Source organism: Conger conger, chromosome 6, assembly GCF_963514075.1.
Source record: "Conger conger chromosome 6, fConCon1.1, whole genome shotgun sequence".
Classification (NCBI taxonomy): Eukaryota; Metazoa; Chordata; class Actinopteri; order Anguilliformes; family Congridae; genus Conger; species Conger conger.
This window is the reverse complement of record NC_083765.1, coordinates 27,029,217-27,049,755: the sequence shown is the minus strand read 5'-3', so window position 1 is coordinate 27,049,755 and position 20,539 is coordinate 27,029,217. Positions and strand designations below refer to the sequence as shown.

The following is a 20,539-nucleotide window of genomic DNA, read 5'->3' as shown; positions in this document are numbered from 1 at the left end:
TCCACTGGCAGTAGTAGGGTACGTGCGCTTTGTTTAGTGTATGGCAAAGAGTGCAGTGAGGATCTAGAAGGTACATCGCTGCCCCAGTCATTTACTTTAAACCAACAAGGGTTATTTTGATAAAATCTCGACATGTTTTTGCTGGACTCCGATTCACAGGTACGGCTACGTTCATTACAGTCTATCCACTTTTCACCTTTAATTCTTATTATAAAGTGTCACGGTGAAACATTGCATAAATACGCACGTTACTTCTTTTAGTAGTTAACTCAGGGGTATTCAGTTTGAACTGCAGCATCATTTTATATATGCATTTTGATTATAGAAGGCACAGACAGGATCTGTGAACAAATGCGATTATGTTAACGAGGAGTTGCATGTGATTATCTCGAAGATGTGACTTCATTAATGAAACATTCATTATTTGTCGCGCATTACTCATGTGCTGTCACCTAGTTACATACATAAGCTATTGTGAAGAAAAGCGAATTCGTTTTCGTTCCAATACTCAACTTTGATGAGCTGCACACCATCAACAACGTAATGGCTTCCCTGACATTTATTAATATATTTCCATCTCCTCAGCTGGACTGTTTGAGTAACCTGCTCGAGGCCGGATGTGCTGTCAACTCAACCGGTGATGCTTCGGGACAGTCTCCTGCACATTTGGCCGCGTGCGGGGGGCAAGCGTTCTGCTTGCTGTGGCTTTTGCAGACAGGAGCTGATGCTAACCAGCAGGTATGTTCTTAGCAAGCAGGGAAGGGGGGGCAACTGACTAATGGATTGTATACAAAAGAACGTGTTAGCCCCTCTGGAAAAAGTGCCTAAATGTAATGTGTAAATGTAACTGAAATATGCAATTAGGAAATTAATGTCTTATAAATATCAAATGTTTCACGAGGCTTATGACATAATGTAAAATGTATTTGTTATTCAAATGGTCAAAAGCTTTAATGTGAATTCATTTGTAAGTGCTGTATAATGATGTGTTTCTGGGGACATTCCATCCATATTGCATTGTAATGTAATGTAATATATAACCTACACAATGTAATGTAATGTAATGTAATGTAATGCTCCAGGATTGTTCCGGAGAGACGCCCACTCATAAAGCCGCGAGGGCAGGAAGTCGCGAATGCATCAGCGTCCTGATTGCCAACGATGCACAACTAGAGTGAGTACTCCTACCTGCTTTTAATGAAGAAATGCTGTGTGTGTGTGTGTGTGTGTGTGTGCACGTGTGCACGCGCGCGCACGCATGCGTGGGGAGGGACGTTATGCCGTATCAATCCAGACATTTTTGTCCTCCAGCTGGCCTGTGCATGCATGTTTGCTGGGGGGTTGACATGGCTATTTTGCATTTATTTTTAACTTCTCTCTCAAGCATCATCTTACATTAGGAGAGGGACGATTCAATAATTTTAAGCTCTGAAACTTCTACACTCAATGTTGGCATTATTTTCTAATTGCTGCATTTCTTTTCTTGGGGCAGAATTTGTAACAATGATGGCAAGACAGCGGAAGACTTGGCCTGGTCGTGCGGGTACCAGGAATGTGGCAAATTCCTCAGCACTCTCAGGATGAACAGGCACTTGAAGCGCGATTCCCTGGAGATGGCCAGGGCAAGCGGAGCAGTGGTGGGACGGAAGCGGAGCTGTGATTTCGGGGTGACCCCGGACGGGAAGAGAACGTGCGACTGGTGATGTCAGAGTGGATGAATAGTACCAAGCACACGCTTCACTCACATGCAGCAGTGGTACTGCTTTAAGAGAGGTGCTCTGTGCAGACTGGTGGATTGAAATCCCACATCCTCTCAAAGTTCACATCAGCAGGGTTTCTTCCGTGTTCTGCACTAAAACTGTCCATCAACATGTGTTTATGAAACTAGGTGATTACTCACAGCGATCAGTGGGGATAAGTGGCCCTAGTCCTGTACTCCCCTAATCCCAACCTGTGTGTGAGGAAAATAATCCATGTTTAGCACTCTGGTGGCAGACTCCCAACACCACAGGAGAAAAGACTCAGATTCAGTTCATTCACCCCCCTCCCCCCCTCCCCCCCACAAGGGGGCGCACCTGCAATAATCTCCCTGTGGTTGGTGGAGTTTGAAAGATGCACAGTGAGTGAGAGAAGCTCTCTTTCCCATAGCCTCAGCCAAGTACAAGAAGGTTCAATCTTCCCACAAAACCCTTAAGACTTCAATACAGGGGGGGCTATGCTGAAATGCCACTGGCTAGAGATTCACCACTGAAGCCAATGAGAGTCAGTGCTGTACAGGGATTTTACAGCTGGTCATGATCAGCCTGGCTGTGCGTAAATACAAGGTCTCCAGCTAAGGGGACTAATAAGACTCTTATTCTAGCTGCTGGCTGGTGACGTCACCCTCTGTAGTGGACGTTATGCTGCCCATATTTCTGAAGTTCTCTATGCAGACACAAGCATAGACCTACAGTGTGTGCAATGTGGAAAGCTTTCTTGTGTATCTTCTGTGAAGATAATTTTGTGAGAAAGACCTTGCTTCAGACTAGTCTGTGTCCATGTGGAACTTAATGAGCCCAAGCTAATTGCATAGATCCACACAATTCAGAGTTTATGGTTTTAGAATGCCAAGCCATATATATTAACATTATCCTTGGAAAACAAAATTATTTAAAATAGCAACACATGGCAGAGCCTGTCTGGGACATTATACAACATTGTGCATATTGTGAAAATGAGTATGCATACAAGTTACACACCTGTTAAATATTTGAAATAAAATGTTACACATTTTTATAAGCGTTGTGACTTTATTTTCTGAATCTTTCACATTTATTTACAAGTTTGCAAGTGACATTAAATTAGTACCCTTAATAGTTGAATTACAATGAGCAGACAGCAACTGGTTATATGGTCTTTGGTCTCTGGGGCAGGCACATGTTATAGTAGGCATTCTGATCCCAGAACTCAGGGCCTTTCCATCCGCACCAGCCCTGGGGAAGGAAAACAGGAAGCAGTATGACTCATCCACACATTAATGCTGAAATATGAGAGGCAAAGTCAAGGCCTACTTTATACCCTCAATAGAAGTAACATTTTCATCCTAGTGGCTCTCTATCAGACTGCAGTTACATTTCAGCATTAATAAATCTATGATCATAGGCAGCATATGCAGTGTGCGGACTCATTTTATTCAGCCCACTCTTCTGTTTGGCACCCGTCCCAGTTTTTGGGCGCGTGTATTTTCTGGTTCTATCTGCTGTTTCATACCGCTTGATCTCTGATGATTGATTATTAAGACATCTGTGTAATATCATTAGGTTCAAGGTCACATGCATATCCCACACACGCGTGCCCATTGAAATCTGGCCTTTTTTGGCAGTAACGAGAGGTAGATTTCATAAGAATATTAAAGTGAAAATGTTTTTGCAAAAGTGGAGATTTCACCAGACAGGCTATTTGAAACAACTCCACCCATGCCCTCCTGTCCCACCAGGACCTGTAGGCACACCCATACCTTGTCTGAGATGACGTGTCGATCCATACCTTGTCTGTGATGACCTGTAGGTCCTCTCCCCCAGTGTAGTGTGGATCCAGGATAAGGAACTTGATCTGCCCTGTAGTCTCACTCCACAGCACTCCCAGGATGGTGTGCGCCAGGACGCCCCCTCCTGGAAGGGAGGAGAAATAACACGTAGGAACAAACATTTTTAAAGGTTTTATTTTTGGTATTCCATAACTGTACAGCAAACAGTGCTGTACAGCATGAAAGAGTGCTATACCAAGGAAGTTTACCATTACTTACTGTAGCTGACAGACATGCTAAAGAACGCTGCTAATTGCCCCTTAAGAGGTGCAGTCTTGAATTAAAAACCTCTCCTTCTACACACTGAGCTTTACTCACCGATCATTACGGGCGTGCCTTCTGTCTGGAAGTGGGTGGCCAGTTCCCTCCCTTTGGATGCCAGGTCTGACCCTTGACTTTGAGAAATATTGGTGATTATCACTCAGCACGTTTGGATTCAAAACACAACAGACCCAAATGCACATCCCTACAGCACAGCACAGGAAACAGGGCATGCCTAATGCAGGGATAATGAGGAAGTACAGAGCAGCACAGTGCACCTCACAAACAGAATCTTTGACGTGACGCCCAGAAGCTTGTCGAGCACGGCCTGAACTTCGATGGAACCGATCCACTGGCGTGACCCCACGAAGGGGGCGGGTTTGTCCCCAACATCCACCAGGGCCTGTGTGGCACAGCACAGAATTAAAGTGCATTATGATTAAATGGGACTGTTGGTATAGAAACTCCTCTAGAACACAGTGTGGTTGTGTGGTGGCTCAGTACCTGCTGGGTCAGTTAGTGTTTACCTGATGACTTTTCATATAGGGGACTACACTAATCTACCTGCTGGATCTCAACGTGTGAGTGGCTGGGTCAGGTGCAAGTGGCTGGGTCAGGTGGCTCTTACCTGCTGGATCTCTTTATGGGAGGGCACATCCCGATCGACATATCCCTGTTGCTGGAACCAGGAGCAGATGGTCTGCAGGGATCGGTATGCACAGCCCCAGCCATTGTCGTCCATGTGGTCCTGCATGTAGTGGTGGTAGCTGTACACCCCCTGTACCACGTACGGCTAATAAAGAAAGGCCAAAATATGAGACTATCCTCTACCGCAGTTATGGAACTTGGTATATACATGGCAAGCAGTTTTTTTATTATACCAATCTCGGGAGGTTTAAAATGGTACGTTTCACAAGCTTTAATCCAGTTAATGTGTAATATCTGTATTATGTACTTATCTTCAAATGTCTAGCATGGTTTATGATTAGAGTACAGTTTAAAAGCATATCATTATATAGTTCTCAAAAAATTTGTTGCAGGCCAAATGCACACTGATATTCAAAGCACTGATCCACTGGTGCGGCCGTAGCCTAGTGGCTAAGGTACATGACTAGGACCCGGAAGGTTGGTGGTTCAAGCCCTGGTGTAGGCACCATAAGATCCGCACAGCTGTACCCTGCATCGCTCCAAAGGGGGATGTCCACTGCTTAGTCCAGTCAACTGTAAGTTGTTTCTGATCAACTAAAAATCTACTAAAACTAGCGTCAACTAAATAAAAATTTATTTATTTATTATTTGCGCCTGGTAACCAATGTGGATTTGGAGTAATGAGGGGACAGGAAGGAGGGAGCACACTGACCTTGGCACTCTCCATGTTGGGGAGATTGAGGGCAGTGTGGGGATTTCTGAGGTAGCCATCTTTGTAGGGCTCGTCTGGAAAATGGAAGGCGTTGGCCCTCCTGAAGCAGGGTCTGTCATCTGGCAGCTCAAACCTGCTGTGCAGTTCCTAAAGGAGGAGCGCGAGACTTAAAAGTGTGTTAAAAATCCACTGCTTCAAAACGCAGCTATTTCAAAACTGGGAATTTGTGTTTGTACTATTCACATCACAGCTAAGCAGTGAAACATTTAAATAAACCAATGTGACACAACACTGTCTGAGTCCGGTAACAATCAGAGAATTTAAGCCGTGTGGAGGCACTGTACCTTCCTGTTGAGCTCCAGTCGGCTGTCTGGTACCCCAGCGGGGTACACCACAGTGACCAGGCCAGCAGGCTCCGGCAGCAGGAAGTGCAAGGGCTGTGGCAGGAGCAGGGCCGTCCCCTTCATGTGCTGCAGGACCATCCTCTCCATGTCTGCCAGCTGATCACACAGCGCCCCCACCAGGAGCCCAGAGACACTGCAAGTCCACAATACAGGCGATGGCAGCTGCGTGGTTAGAAATACACTCAAGATCTAGAGGGAGTGAAGTAGCTTAACAACTGTTCAATGACTCTGAATCTGTGCTACAGGGTAGAAAGTCAGAACTGTCTTATATGCATTCCTTGGATAAATGCTAATTACAGAAAGAGAATAAAAAAACCCCCAAGCATAACTTCTGGAAGGATTTGTTTTTTTATCCAGAGTGGCAGCTGTGCAGGTGAGATGTATATGTATGGGGGTGTGGAGCCTCACTCACACTCCGATAGTCTCCTCCATTTGAACAGACGCGACGCAGTCCATGGGCAGCGTCATGCGCACAAAGTGCTGCTTCTGATTTCTTCTGGTGAGAACGGTGGCTGACAGGCGACTGGGCTCAGTTACCTCCATCATCAGGTCCAGGTTGATCACACACTGAGAGTGAGAAAAATATATACACATCTGTGTGCATGCACACACGCACACACATACACACACACGCACACACACACACACACACAGGACAGACTACAAGATGAAAAGAAAGTGGTATCAGGCGAGGGGACACTCACTGTGGTGGCACTCTTCCTGTCTTTCTTTTTAGATGATTTTTTGCCACTGTCATTTTCCTCTGCCCTAGAAGATGAGTGCTAGTGTTAAAGGCTGTAGAAAAAATACAATCTCAAAGAGGCACTTTAGAACTTATATGTTATATACTGAATGTATTCTTTGGTAAGTTACAAACTGAATGTGTAGCTTGGTATGTTACATACTGAATGTGTTGTTGTATATCTTTGCAGGGGGTGCTTTCTTTCACGTCATCTGGAATTATGTGGACCCCTTTGTTGGGCCAAATTAAAAGGGGGCTGTTCCGAATGCAGAACACCAGGCTCTCAGACCGAACTTTGGCGCAGAGACGCTTAAATGCGCCTGACAGAGTTTGCTGTACACTTGGCCCTGCAATGAAAAAGTGTACACACAATTTTTTAAACATGGTACATCAGGTAAAAAGCACAGCTGTTTGTAAGTTTGGATCAATTCAACTAAGGACACTACTTATTTCCTTTGGGTTTATATTTCACCATTGTTTGAATGTATAATAATAATAATAATAATAATAATAATAATAATAATAATAATAATAAACACAACCAATGTAACTATACACAAACGCACATTAATCCAAAACCTTTTTTTAAAAATAATTACAATGTAATACATTGCAAAGGTGCTTTGTTTACGAACATCCAACACGCAACGGACCGTGTTGGATGCGTTGAGATGGTTAAGACCACATCCAACAAACCTCATCCGAGGTTTTTAATGGCCGGATATACTCTTCTGTACAGGAACTATAATTCCTAAGGACGCTATACAATTATAAGAACTAAAAGTAATGACAATACAATGAGTGGAAATAATTGCAGGCTCGATAAATACCATCAGCGCTGTCCAGCTGACACGTGAGCTCCAAACCCCCTCTCAAGCGGAAAACCATGGAACCGACGTCTACCACAACCTGAAAACGTTTTGAAGCGATAAGACAAAATCCTTAAATGTATGCTCATGGGTAGCCTACTGAGTCCAGCTTGTGTTCCTACACGAAATGCCCCGTGTAGCATCATGCTGCCGATGTCAATGCATGCAGAATGGCAAGCTATTGTAGAACTTACATTTAAAAAGTATTTTAACATTTAAGTATTTAAAGTACTAACAGATCCTATCGCCAAGAACTGGAGGCTGCAATAAACTGTTCGGTTATAAGGTGACTGTAAAAAACCTACCATTCTCAGTGCTGGTCGTCTGTTTTCGTCTTTGCAAATGAAATTGTTTAGGAATTATCATCTCTTAGGGCGCAGACATATTTCCAGCTGTCAATTCTTACGTGGCTTTGCGCAGGCGCAGTTGAAATTGTATCCCAGTCACTGTCATACTTCCGTGACAGAAACGCGCATTACAGTCTATAGCCTAATTGCAACATAGACAGCGAAGTAATTTAAATCTGAGGTCTATTTTTAGAATATGAGTGAGCACGCACAAAAGAATATAAATCTATATGCCTTTTCTTATTATAACCAGTACTAGAAAAGCTAATTCAGAAAGACTACAATTACCACAATGCACTGTGTAGCCTACTTACTGTTCCCATTTGAAGAGGGGTGTTTTAAATCCAACTAAAACCATTGAAACATTTTCAAGTCACGTAGTAATGTATTTACGTTTGAATTACTAAATCGACAGTATCGCCAATACGTTAAATCATGGAAAAGAAAAATACTACTTTGCCTCTCCTCTTCACAGCACGCGTTGTATAGCAATCTTTAAAGGGATCCGTAACATTTTCTGGCTGATTTTTCTCCTTAAATATGTGCCGCAATATGCCTATATTTGCACATACTACCAGCTTCAAGCGAATATATTTCAAAATGAAAAAGGAAATATTAAAACTGAGACATACCATATTCATTCTAAACCACTGTTACAGAAAACATCCAGTAAAAAGAAAAAAAAGAAAAAAACGGCAGATGTGGTTACTTTTTATTTGAGTCAAAAAAATTTTATTTATACGAGTATTTACACTGACACCATGCCACTATGTTAGTTCAGTACAGAAATACTACAACCGACCCCCAAAATGCCACAGACACAATCTAGTGGACAATACATGCGAACACATGCAGTATTAAGGCATTAAAAATAAATATTCTGGATTCTGCACAAACTTATTTATCTTATTACCTGAGATGTCTTCATCATCCAGTATCCCTACTATAAAGATCATTGAATTTATGCAGCAGACTCGAAATACCAAGCCCTTAATCAACACTTGATTATTGTAAATTGACACGGTGCCCCAGGAGGTTACAACAAGAAGGGGACGATGCCATAGATTGTCTTGTGCTTTTCGCTCTGACACCATGGCTTTAGTCATAGTCCTGCACTGAGAAAGGAATTTAATTTAACTTTTTATATGAAAAAGAATTGTAAAGAATAACAGAAAAAACTGGTAACAACATCCTTGAAATGCAAAGGGTCAGGTGACAGTTTATATCTGTAAATCTGTAAATCTGTAAAAGTATAGCCTACTGTTTATATCCTACCCTGCCCTGTAACCATGACACCGTGTCACACTGATTGGTCAATTATATCTTTGTATTTCTGAGCTCTTATCAGTTCTTCTTCCTCCAGCCTCTTTCTTATCTGGTCAATTTTCTCTCCGTCTGTCAAAATCAGAAGCAAAGTCCCACCAGCCCAACCTTAATAAACAGAACCACACATTTTTATTTCAGCTCTTCAACATACACGTGATCTATCTACATGTAATCTAACATACAAATGTAATCTTTTGTATCATAATGGCAATTATGATTTCTTGTTGCAGTAATGTGGCAAATTTTCTGCAATGAAGATTTTTGTGATTGTGATTTTCTTCTGATTATGTATGCATATATTAAACTGATGAGAACTTTTAATAAGTCTGACCTTGATGAGGCCTCAAAAGAACCAGGCAATAGACAGGAACCTACCTATGACTTTGTCTTGCCTGGTGAATAAACTGCTGAAATTGGGAGGGTCTGGGGGCGCCAGTGAGGTGCTGGGCCTGCTGGAGTTCTTAGCTCTGAGCTGCAGGGAGATGGTGCTGCTGAGCTCGATGTAGTCCTGGTGCAGCTTCCTCACCTCATGCTGCAGGAGGTCCCTCTCCTTCTGAACAGTGCGGAGGCAGTTCTCCAGCACAGCCTGCTCCTCTTTCAGCTTCCTGACCATGCTTTCGTACACCTCCCACCTCTCCCCGGTCTCCTGCAGCTTGCCCTGCAAATGCCAGGCCTCCTCACCCATCCTGGCCACCGTGGCCTTGGCCTCCTCTTCCAGGAGAGCGCCTTGGTCCTGGGCCTTCTGGGTTTCCAGCCGGCTGGCTTTGAGCTCCTCCCTCAGTAGTGCTACCTCGCTCACAAAACTCAGCACTTTGGCCTCCAGCAGATCTTTCTCGCGGCCCACCTTGGTGCAGCGTTCGTGGGCCTGGTCCAGCAGCGCCTTGGCACCAGACGTGTCCACCATGGTGCTCTGCGGTTCCACGTTCAGGCTCCCCAGGCCCTTTGCCAGCCTCTGGTTCTCAGACGTGAGCTGCTTGCAGTGCTTTTCCACAGCTTTGTTTTGAGTGCGGAGCTCCTCGTACTTCCGCATGACTCGGCCCAGCTCTTTGGTGCATTCCTTGCAGTACTCCTCCATTTTCTTCAGCTTCTTATGAACGTCCTGCTTCTCGTCTTCTGGAGGAAAACACTGCTGCTGGTCGCAGGATGCATCTTTCCTCTCGCACGTCTCCTGCTGGACATCTGCGTTCTGGCAATGCGCCGCTTGTTTCCACCTCTCCTCGTGGGTGCGGTCAATGTGGGATGCCTCTGAGAGTGTTTTCGGTTTGGAACCAGGAATGCCATAGTTGAACGTCTTTTGAGCCACGATGCTTTCTTTAACCTTCTTGTTGAGGAGCAGGTTCTCCTCCTCCAGTGAGATCAGGGCATTCTTCAGCCGACTGACCATTTTTTCCAGTTGTGACATTTGGTCTGATTTGCTGGCAGTGTCCAAATGACAATCACCACGACTGTGTACAGGCCATAAAGAGGTCCCTGGGCCATCTGCCCTATATGGCGGCTTTTCAGCTGATTGCAGCATTGCTGATATACTGGCCTGTCTTTTCATTGCTTCACTGACATCCTCCATATGTTTAGGGCTATGAGGCAGTCCCTCTTTGCCTCCCTCTGTCCTTTTACTCCTCTGCATTTCAGATTGAACATATGCCTCCTGAACAAAGTCAGCGTATTGCAGGAGAGGTGAGCTTCTTTCATCCTGAGAGTTCGGATCCATTAAATTAAGGACGTCAGCTAAATAGGACAGACTTTATTTTACAATAACTCAGATCTTGTTTAAAGCCTACAACTGTACATTATGAAGCCACTGTCAACGAAGTGCTCTGTCTGTAACTTATGTCTAAAGCGGTAATAATTCAAATTATTCCGAGCGTAATTTACGTAAAGTAGCTAGCGCTAGCTAGATAACTTAGCTATGTTGGCCTATGTTGGGACGTTTTTCTGTACGTCCAGGTGCTCACCCAGCTTGATTTCACACTATAAAACAGTTTCTTACCTAGTAATGAAAATGTAACCAGTCACGTTGTTTAGGTTGTGGACGCAAGATACTACAACGGACCGCTAACTAACTAACTGCAGCAAACTAACGAATTCATACATCATGGTTACTATGGTAACGAAAACGATTCAGCAAACTGACAGTTCTTTGCGACTGAAGAAGTCACGCTTCAGCGTTTCTTTATTTGAACGAATTCACAGAGTTAAGCATTCCTTTAATATTCACAATAGCTAATGTGCAAAACTCAAAAACATCAGGTTAAACAGGAAGCAAGTATGGCAACTTTCCGTGTGCTTTGTGAAATGGCAGTGAAATGAAAAAATAATTGGCAATCCAAATGTGTTCAGTCTAAACCCCCATCCCACACCCTCTCCACCAAAACAAAAACATAATAAAGATGGGCTGTATACAACCTATATGGCTATATTGACTCAAATCCATCAGTTAGAATGGGCACATTACCTTTTAAAACATTGTATTATTTTCATCCCCCAGTTTGCAATGCCCATTCACAGTTGTATGCCCATCCGTAATAGCCTCAGTTGTGTTTAGATCATTGGTGCAGCTGACCTGAACTCCTTTTCCCTCAGCAGTCAACCACCTGTGCTGCTTATCGTGATGTAGAACTGTCAACTAACAGACCAGAGATGCCCGATCGATTCAGGACTCATCCCTGCAGGATGAGGCTCGGTATACCCGCTTAATGAAACAATACCGAGCCATTTAATGGCATATCCAACCACAGTCACTGCACTGTCGGAATATGTATCCAGACCATACAGTGAGTGAAATAGGTTTTTACTTTTAAATAGTAGTAAAAAATCCTTTGTCGGTCAATATACTCTCATAAATCAGGAGGACATCATTAGCAATAAGACGGATCAAAATGTGTTGTACGTTAATGCTTGGGCCCAATTCTTGATGTGGCACATTAACAAACATAATCATAGTGGGGCCTGGTTTTTACTGTCCTCGTGGATTTTGTTTGTGGGGAGGGGGGTGGTCCACGGTGTGCAGGAGCACCACGGGCTGTGGACTCTGTTGCATGCTGGGTGCGGTGATCTACGCCGAGGGGTACGTGGCCACCAGGTCGTGCCCCTCGGGCGGTTTCATGCGGGCGCGCGCGTGGGTTTCACAGTACAGCTGGCCCTCCACGAAGAAGTAGCCCTTCTGCTTCAGGCTCATATCGCAATCGGAACAGACAAAACATCCAGGATGGCGGAAGTTTTCACGAACCTTCACTACGGTCCCTCTGAAAGGAAAATAAGGGAGAAAAAGTTATTTGTTCGGTCATTTTCAAAATGGAATAAACCACCAGTTTCTCATAGCCTATTGCTAAACATTAGATAAATGCAATGTGAAGGGTACATTTGCTGAGTTGTGGGGATGATTGATGGCTGTACAATTATGTTCTGGCCATAAATTGCCCCTGGCAAGCTACATATTTTTACAGAGCAGCCATCAGCATTCTCTTTGAAATATATCATGTCATAACATGTTGTGACATTATTGTAGTCATGTCAAAGTATCTCAGATTAGGCTATGCCTTGACATGGTGTCAAAAAAGTCATGACATGAAAAATGAGTGCTCAGTTATGGATCAGAAATAGGCTGAGACTTCCTAGCTGGCACTTTGTAGAGCCTTAATGAACATCCTTAATGACCAACGTATCCCATCCTGCCGACACCATCTCCCACAGCACATTGTCCTCACCGATACATGACTTGCTGATGTATACCCCTACTGCAGCCTAAGCAGGGCAAACTGATTTAATAGTTTTCAACACTTTTAGGTGCTGCCAGCTAACCAGCCTATTTCGCTAGCTAATCCTCCAGTTTGACCATCAGCTTACTCTACTAGCTTATAGAGCTTTGACCAGCTTTGTCCAACTAGAGACCATCTTTTGCCAGCACAGTTTGAACCAGCTTAGAATCCCAGCTGGTTTTAGGCAGGAATTTTCAGGCCCCAGCTGCATGATGGTAAACTGAAAGAAGTTTTCGGTGGAGATATATTATAGCACTCACACAATGCCGTTTCCACACTTGTCACACATGGGCAGTTTCTGCAGGGTGCCAGTGGGGGTTGTGGGCTTTGTCACTGGAGCCTTTACCGTCCGTGTGATGATGGGCCAAGCACCTGCGGAAATAGTCATCACTGCAGTGGCTAGGTGGCTATGGAGTGTTTTGCATGAGGATTTAGGCACAAACGGGCTCCAGATTTTAGCTTGACCTGGCTGGACAGACCTAGAAATGTGGCTTGTTAAAACAAGAACCTGTTCCACAAAGCAGAATTACTGAGTTGATAACTGCACTGGGTAAAACCTGTAACCCTGCCCAAACCTGGAATGTGGAAACTAAACAGCTAAAAATAGCTGTTCTGGTTTTTATTTTGTGCAGTTATTTGGCTGACCGAGTAATCCTGCTTTGTGGAAGGGGCCCCTGGAGGAGAACTGAGAAATCTGGTAGATCAATTTATTGGCCCTTTATTGCCATCTAGTGGTACAAAAAAGATACTCTCACTATTTTTGGAGTGTTGGTCTGCTGTTCAGGATCCACAAAAATAAATATTGTGTAGTTTCCTCTGCATGATAGTATTGGAGTTTATAAAAACAGAAACCCCCAAATTTATTACCCACACTTTTTGAGGCCTGGAAGAACCTTGCATATATATTCCACAGCTGTTAGCTGTTTACTGTCTATACAGTGCTCTGACCTTCATCATATAAACAGTGCATGACTATGTTAGATCAATATAATCACACAAACTCTTTCATAGACTTCCCTCTGTTTTTACCCAGGAAGACGTCTGAGGCAAACTCACCATCATTTTCCACGATGCCCTGGAGGGCCTTAAAGGAGCCGGACTGTCGAGGCTCGTGGGGTTCCTCCTCTTTCTCCTGCAGCATACGGTACACATGGGACTCCTCAATGGAGGTCAGCTTCTTACTACACAGAGGGAGGGAGCGCGGGCATTAACTGCTGTACCGCACATTGTACACACGGTAATAAAGGGGTTTACAGTTACCTCTAGGGAACCATGTTCTTTTTAAAAATGGTTCATGGGCCTAACCTTTTCCCAAAGCTATGTAATAAACAATGTACTAATAATATGTATTGTATGCACATGGGTAAATAAATTAGATGACTCTGAAACTACTTGGCATTACACTAACACTTTGCAGGTGCAGACCTGGACATAGTCTTCAAAGCGTTCATAGTCTTGGAAAACAGGTAGGGGCTCCACTCTGATATGCACAAACACACACACATACACACACGCACACACAGGATGTGAGACGCTCACCTCTCTGGTTTGTCGGGAACGAGGCCCCGCAGCTGTCCGTGAAGGGCGTCCTGAATATTGCCTGTTGAGTACAGCCCTATGGGCGAGTTGTAGGCTGCACTCACCACCTGCCTTCTGTCGTCAATGTTAGCAGCTGCCACGAATGGTTGGGCCCGTGTGTTGTGGCTGGTGCCGACTGACTTGTACTCCTGCTCACAAAGCCAAACAGAAACGGGAGGGCTGCATGCAGTTGTCTCAACTCTGAATGGAGAGCAATGTCAGTTATTCTTTTCCGCACCAAGGAATGATGTAATGTATTTGGAAGGTATGCTAATGAATTTCAAATGCAAGAACATTGCAAACAACAAGCAAGCAGCACTAAACATCTAACTCTATGTACATCATTGCTCGTAGCAAAGAGCAAAGCACGCTACTGTTAGACTTAATTTTTTGCTTGGTTTATGAACCATAAACTTTCTGTGACTTACTTGTGGTTCTGCCTCTAAATTGATTTTGAAGGGACTGGCCTTGCCATCCTGTATGACATGAGGGGACCATAGTCTGGTCTCTGGCCTGCAACAAGAGCAAACTTACTGCTACCCAGTCATGACCAAGATACCAAGATGTCAATACATACATAGATATAATGTGAAATCCAAAAATACTTTGAAACTTATACAGCTAAAAGAAATAATTGAAATGAACATACAATGCAGAAACAATAACAACTTGCCTCTTTTATGTTTTTCTCTACCATTAGATTTACTGAAGTACTGTAATTCAGGTTAACTACCTTGCTCATTATTAGAATAACAGTGCTTTTGCTCTTTGTACGTTCTTACTCTTGTTTTTCTCTCTTTGTTCTGGGACTGGCGGCTTGTACAGAATTTAGATATACTGTCCCTCTAAATCAGTACTGGGGGAAACTTGGCACAGCTTCAATAAGCAAACTCTACAATTGTTCTAATGACAGAATGTGAATGTGGACTTCTCTGTGGAAAATGTGGACTTCTTTTCCTCTTGACCCTGTTCTATTTTCAGTAATGTGGACAGTAGTGAGAACCACTCTGTGGGCAGCACCCAGTGACAAGTAAAACAGTGAGTGATTGGGGACTACTGAAATGAAATCACCACTGCTCCACTGAAAGCACACTGCCGTCATCTATCTTTTGTCACATCAAAGACTTCTCATACGGCCACAGGAAAGGACACAAACTTTGTGGCCTTTGTGTTGTTGGGAATTTACAGGCCCCTGTTAACCTTGAAACTCCAGTAACCAGCCAGTGCCAGTGAAGAAAATCTGCTCTATGCCTTTCTGGTCTAAACAATTGGTATCATGGAAACTGGAGCCCCTTAATACTACATTTCAGGTCTACACACAGTTTCAATATCTTCCTTGAAGTGATCATGTTGTCATTAAACATTTTGGTGAAATATGTCTGCTCTGTAACCTTCACCGTGTCAGGCTCTCCCAGGGTATGGATATGATGCACAGCTTGCACTGAACACACTCACCGTTTGATGGAGAGGCTGAGCTGATGATAGGCCTCTTTGATCCTGTTCTGAGCCTCACAGTGGGTCATGTCCTCAGTAGGGACTCCTCCTATGGCCACTACGAGGTCCCCGGCACACAGATTAGCCATTGACGCTTTGCTGCCGGGAGTGATCTGCATGTGGACACGCACACACAGATAGGACAGTGTATATCATACAGTACATACCATACAACAGTATAATAATAGCATACACTATGTACATAATGATATAGACATTTACCGCAAAGCAGGTTTGTAGTTCTTTCAGATTTATTCATTGTTAATCTTTATTCATATTTATGAAAAATACCTCCTGCGTAACATTTAAAAAGCATTTTAGTGAGGCAAGTCCAACTTTTTTGACTGTTGGATACACAGTATTGCTTCACGACAGACCTTTTCTCAAGTGAACAGCAATGTTTTAGTTCAGTTGCTAAAAACATTAGTTGGATAAACAATTACAGTAGTAGATAAATAACAAGATGTATTTCTTCAAAAACTGCTTTCAAATGAATTATTGAATTGAGTTGTTCAAGTGCTTAACAACAAATTCTGATTAATTTTAAGATTACTGTAAACGAAATTTGGTTGTGGATTAAAAACAGCTGCTGGAATTTAAATAGACAGCACACTGGTGTGCACTTGAGCTTTAAGCCATTGCAAAGGTTTTTTTTCTTCTGTTGACCCAACATGGCTCCCTCCCTCCATTCAGTGTCTTGAGAATACGAAAATCAGCTCCCGTTATAATGCAGTATGACACCGCGGCCAGCTACACTGACTGACTCCACAGTGTAGTGGAGTTGTGCCAGCTTGGGGGAAACTGGCATGGAGCAGTAATGACCTCAGTGTCAGAGTCCATGAAGAGAGGTGAGAGCATTCGGGGGGTGCTGGAAAACAGATGGACACTCACAAAACAAGACAGAAAAAAATGTGTGGGAGGAAAATAGCCGATTCCTGTTTGGATCACAATCGACCACGATCGCGTTTGGGACGGGGCAGGGAAGGGCGAACACCCTCTCATTGCTACAGCATCAGGACTGTAGAGGACTTCCTACAGGGAACATGAACCTTCCATGATTCCTGAATAAAGACAAAAACAGCAGCTTCCTTCTGCCACTCCAACCATTGAACCTGGGTGTCAGATATGATTGTACACCACAGGTTTTCTTTGCAGAACAGCTAAAATGCTCTCCAACCCTGGTCCTGGAGAGCTACAGGGTCTGCTTGTTTTTGTTGTTTCTCTGCACTTAATTAATCAATTAGAGAAGTTGATTATACAGTTAACTCACCTCACCTGGTTACCTGGGTCTCAACTGGCTGCTGATTTTAAGGTGAAAATAAAAAACCAGCAGACCCAGTAGCTCTCCAGGACCAGGGTTGGAGACCACTGAGCTAAAGACATTGTTCAGTGTGATAATACAATACAACCCCATAAAAGCAAATGGATCATTTCCCAAAAAGGTTTTATTTGGCATGGCAGTGATTCTCCAGTGATCCCAGGGAATCTTTTCCTTTTTCAGTATGAATGCTGCCTTGCACGTTCCGGAATGCCGCGAGCCACGTGGATCTCCTCTCATAATGTTACCGCTGTCATTCCAAGTATGAGCAGCAATGTAAACAGCTTTCTCCAGAGTAAACCAGCGCTGTGGGCCAGGGGTCTGACTGTGTCCAGATGGAATCTGCGCACCTGCAGGGTGATCTGTCAGGAGATCACCAACCCCCCCTCCCCATCTCCCAAACTACTGCGAGGAAGTAAACCGGCCCATAAATGCTCATGTCATACGAGCTGTCCCTCTGCTGTTTGAGTTTGAGGCCATCCAGATTGATGGGGACACCAGCTTAGTGCCAGCGATCCCTCATCGACTGCTGCAGCCGTGTCCGTGAGCTCATGCCTGCGGCCGAGACCTTCGTTCCCCAGGCAGCGATAAACACAGGGCTTTATCTTTTTGGGAGTGCACACACTGGCATGAATGCCCTTTGAAAAGTATCCTGACAGGTGCCAATTCTGTTGACTCAGCGATCTCCCAGTCATTGTTTCAGAGGAATGCCCACCAATCACAGCTGGTACAAGCAGACCCCAGGTGTCCAATCAGGACGAGAGAGGACAACAAGTAATCCCAGTCATTTAGTATGGATTTAGATGGATCTGTAAATTTGCATTTAATAGACTCTAAACTATTAACAACTCCTCACATTGTCTTTATAAGGTCTCATAGTGTGTCCTGGAGCGGTATTGAGGAGGATGACAGGTGACAGGTTACATGGTGCCAACTGCCTCTCCAAGAGGTGTTAATGTCCTTGTGAAGCTTGTTTGCTGTCACCGCTGGGGCACCCACTGTCTGCAGGTACTGTAATAAGTCTCCCACAATTCCTAGAGAAAGTAGATATGCCCCATTTACACAATCCTGCAGATGGAATGCATTTAATTCTATTCTGATAAATGTATATTAAATGCCATAGAATTTAAGATAAACATGACCATCCAGGGAAGGACTGTGTAAACATGACAACAGGGACCAACATATCCTCAGCATCATCATACACAGTACATTACATCATTGGCATTTGGCAGACGCTCTTATCCAGAGCGACGTACAGTTGATTAGACTAAGCAAGAGAAATCCTCCCCTGGAGCAATGCAGGATTAAGGGCCTTGCTCAAGGGCCCAAAGGATTTTATGGTGGCTACGCCGGGATTAGAACCACCGACCTTGTGTGTCCCAGCCATTTACCTTAACCACTATGCTACTGGCCGCCCTATACATGCATAGATAAAATTGACTTGGGTCTCTGATGTTGTGTAGTACATGAGCATATTAATCCATGTTTTATTCGTAATGTCTCTTTTGCATGAACGTATATATTATTAATGTCCATAAGACTAGGAGATTATTATTGCACAATATTCCACACAGACACACACACACACACACACAGTATATTCTGTTTGTATGAACAGCCAGTACTCGGCAGTTAATGTTCCAGCTGCTAAGCCAGTTGAATATGATCAACAAACATGCTGTTTGGAGGATTTTACCAAAAATGGAAAAGATAGATCTGAGATGTGAGTGAATGAATTACAGAGGAAGAAAAAGGAATGTGCCAGCTACATGCAGTCCATGCATGTCTATGTGTGTGTGCTGGATATGGTGGGGGATATGTATACTGTATAAGAGGTCCCAGAGGTTGGTCCCACAAGCAACCAAAACCAAAAGGCAGATCAGTTTAGCTATCAGATAACTGATAACACTTCAAGAGTGGATTCAGAGAAACGAAACTCCTCTTTTAAACTTTCCCCTGAGCTGTAGCCATGTGACAAACAGGCATAATATTTTAACGGACAATAAGTTATTATAACAAGCCTCTTGATTGTTGCTAAGTATGCAGTACAGACGGCGATGAAGGGTTCTGCAGTTCAGACGTGCGAGTCTCATGCTGTTATGATTTATAAACTGTCGTCTGTACAGCGCAGATATTTAGAGGCATCCCCTCTGTTCCCATTGAGGGCAGAGATCAGGCTCTGTATTTCATCTGCATAGTTTCCAGTCACATGGCCGGCAGGAAGGTGAGCCAAGTTCTGATGAAAGCCAAATTCTGACTTAAAAATATTCACGCTGTGCTCCACAGTCGCACACTTTTAGAAATATACCTGGAAATATACAGCAGGAAGAACCTACAGCAAAACCTACAGCTGAATTCCTGTCTCTGTTCAATTACCACAGTAAACCCATCCATAGTGTACCATGAACTGAAGACAGGAACTCAGTTTATGAGCTTGACCCTTGACTGGTTATCAAACATCAGTATTCATCTCTCTAAACCCCCATAGAAGCCCAGCACCTGAGATTAATGTTTCCAAATCAAATTTCAAATTTGCTGTTTGCTTTGCACACCTGCTAGTGTAGAACATGAGGTCATTCGGAGACAAGCAGACACAGAAAGGAAGCCATAACACAAAGAGGTGGACAGGCGCTTGGAGCGGTAATGGACCCTAAGTGGACCCCTGGGACTCACCCTGGACAGAGACAGGGGCTGGTTGAAGTCCCTTCCCCCTGAGAGGCGGAAGCCCCATGGGGCTGGTCCATCCAGGACGACGGTCTGTGCCATTCCCGCTGGTGGGCAGGGTGACGGTGGAGCTGGGGCCTGCTGGCAGTCTTCCTCCTCTCCTGGGCTCCAGCGGTCCCCTCAGTCTCCCCTTCTCCGTGCTTATAGCAGGGGCGTGTGCTGGAGGGACGGACCGCCCCCCCCAGTGAGGTCACTGGGCATATTCAGGACCTGAGGCAGCACGCAATCTCTCTCTCTGTCTCTCTCTCTCTGTCTCTCTCTCGCTCTCTCTCTGTCTCTGTCTCTCTCCTTCTGTGCTTTAGCCAAAGCCTCATTAACGGAACATAAAATACGTCACGCCTGTTTTTCTCCTCCTCCTCTCTCTTTCTTCTGCCATTGCTAGAACATTCGCCAAAAACATCTCTCTCACTCTTTACCTTTTTCTTTCCTTGTGATTGGTGGGAGTTGATGGTTTTCTGTGCCTTGTGCTATAGTGTGTAGTGGTGTTACAGTAAAGGTGTGTTAGAACTCAAAAACCCCCTCTCAAGACTTAGCACTTAGCAGAGCCTGTCTGTGTAATGAAATCAATCAATCACAGGTTATAGTGTTGGTTATGGTATCAGCACCCTACAATGGCAACTACTTCCACAGCCGTTCAAAGAGATGCTGCTGTGTTATTCCCTTACATAATTCAAGTTGTTTGACACACAGGAGATTATGACCCAGCTCCCTCTGTTCTTCATAAATATAACGATGCCACCACCCTACATTCCTTCCTTAGAGCAGGAGCAGGGGGTGGTGGTAGGGCTGTTCC

General features: G+C 44.1%; 3 protein-coding genes across 3 annotated transcripts; 1 reads left to right on the top strand and 2 right to left on the bottom strand.

The window, feature by feature from the left end:
• The first annotated feature begins 24 nt into the window (after positions 1 to 24).
• ankrd37 (ankyrin repeat domain 37) lies at positions 25 to 2,778 on the top strand. The gene is made up of 4 exons (XM_061245630.1): positions 25 to 159; positions 586 to 738; positions 1,083 to 1,174; positions 1,493 to 2,778. Exons 1-4 carry the CDS (start codon positions 133 to 135, stop codon positions 1,701 to 1,703), a joined length of 483 nt encoding a protein of 160 aa, XP_061101614.1. The 5' UTR covers positions 25 to 132; the 3' UTR covers positions 1,704 to 2,778.
• Positions 2,770 to 7,642, bottom strand: ufsp2 (ufm1-specific peptidase 2). The gene is made up of 12 exons (XM_061245629.1): positions 7,507 to 7,642; positions 7,163 to 7,241; positions 6,496 to 6,679; positions 6,295 to 6,358; positions 6,003 to 6,157; positions 5,531 to 5,723; positions 5,187 to 5,333; positions 4,455 to 4,619; positions 4,105 to 4,229; positions 3,884 to 3,960; positions 3,526 to 3,650; positions 2,770 to 2,972 (listed from the first exon to the last, which is right to left on the bottom strand). Exons 1-12 carry the CDS (start codon positions 7,507 to 7,509, stop codon positions 2,886 to 2,888), a joined length of 1,404 nt encoding a protein of 467 aa, XP_061101613.1. The 5' UTR covers positions 7,510 to 7,642; the 3' UTR covers positions 2,770 to 2,885.
• Positions 7,643 to 11,006: 3,364 nt separating this feature from the next.
• On the bottom strand, positions 11,007 to 19,959 carry pdlim3a (PDZ and LIM domain 3a). The gene is made up of 7 exons (XM_061245596.1): positions 19,696 to 19,959; positions 15,663 to 15,814; positions 14,636 to 14,720; positions 14,169 to 14,356; positions 13,686 to 13,810; positions 12,890 to 13,001; positions 11,007 to 12,116 (listed from the first exon to the last, which is right to left on the bottom strand). The coding sequence occupies exons 1-7, from the start codon at positions 19,786 to 19,788 to the stop codon at positions 11,927 to 11,929; spliced, it is 945 nt and encodes a 314-aa protein (XP_061101580.1). The 5' UTR covers positions 19,789 to 19,959; the 3' UTR covers positions 11,007 to 11,926.
• Positions 19,960 to 20,539: the final 580 nt, after the last annotated feature.

Excerpts from the sequence above, each read along its gene's own strand:
- ankrd37 (XM_061245630.1), top strand. The coding sequence starts at position 133 with ATGTTTTTGCTGGACTCCGATTCACAG. Across the intron at positions 160-585 it reads TGCTGGACTCCGATTCACAG|CTGGACTGTTTGAGTAACCT; the intron begins GTACGGCTACGT and ends CCATCTCCTCAG. Across the intron at positions 1,175-1,492 it reads GCCAACGATGCACAACTAGA|AATTTGTAACAATGATGGCA; the intron begins GTGAGTACTCCT and ends TTCTTGGGGCAG.
- ufsp2 (XM_061245629.1), bottom strand. Across the intron at positions 6,158-6,294 it reads ACAGGAAGAGTGCCACCACA|TGTGTGATCAACCTGGACCT; the intron begins GTGAGTGTCCCC and ends TCTCACTCTCAG. Across the intron at positions 4,620-5,186 it reads CCAACATGGAGAGTGCCAAG|CCGTACGTGGTACAGGGGGT; the intron begins GTCAGTGTGCTC and ends TTTCTTTATTAG.
- pdlim3a (XM_061245596.1), bottom strand. The coding sequence starts at position 19,788 with ATGGCACAGACCGTCGTCCTGGATGGACCAGCCCCATGGGGCTTCCGC. Across the intron at positions 15,815-19,695 it reads AGCCCCTGTCTCTGTCCAGG|ATCACTCCCGGCAGCAAAGC; the intron begins GTGAGTCCCAGG and ends GTCCACATGCAG. Across the intron at positions 13,811-14,168 it reads GTTCCCGACAAACCAGAGAG|TAAGAAGCTGACCTCCATTG; the intron begins GTGAGCGTCTCA and ends CCCTCTGTGTAG.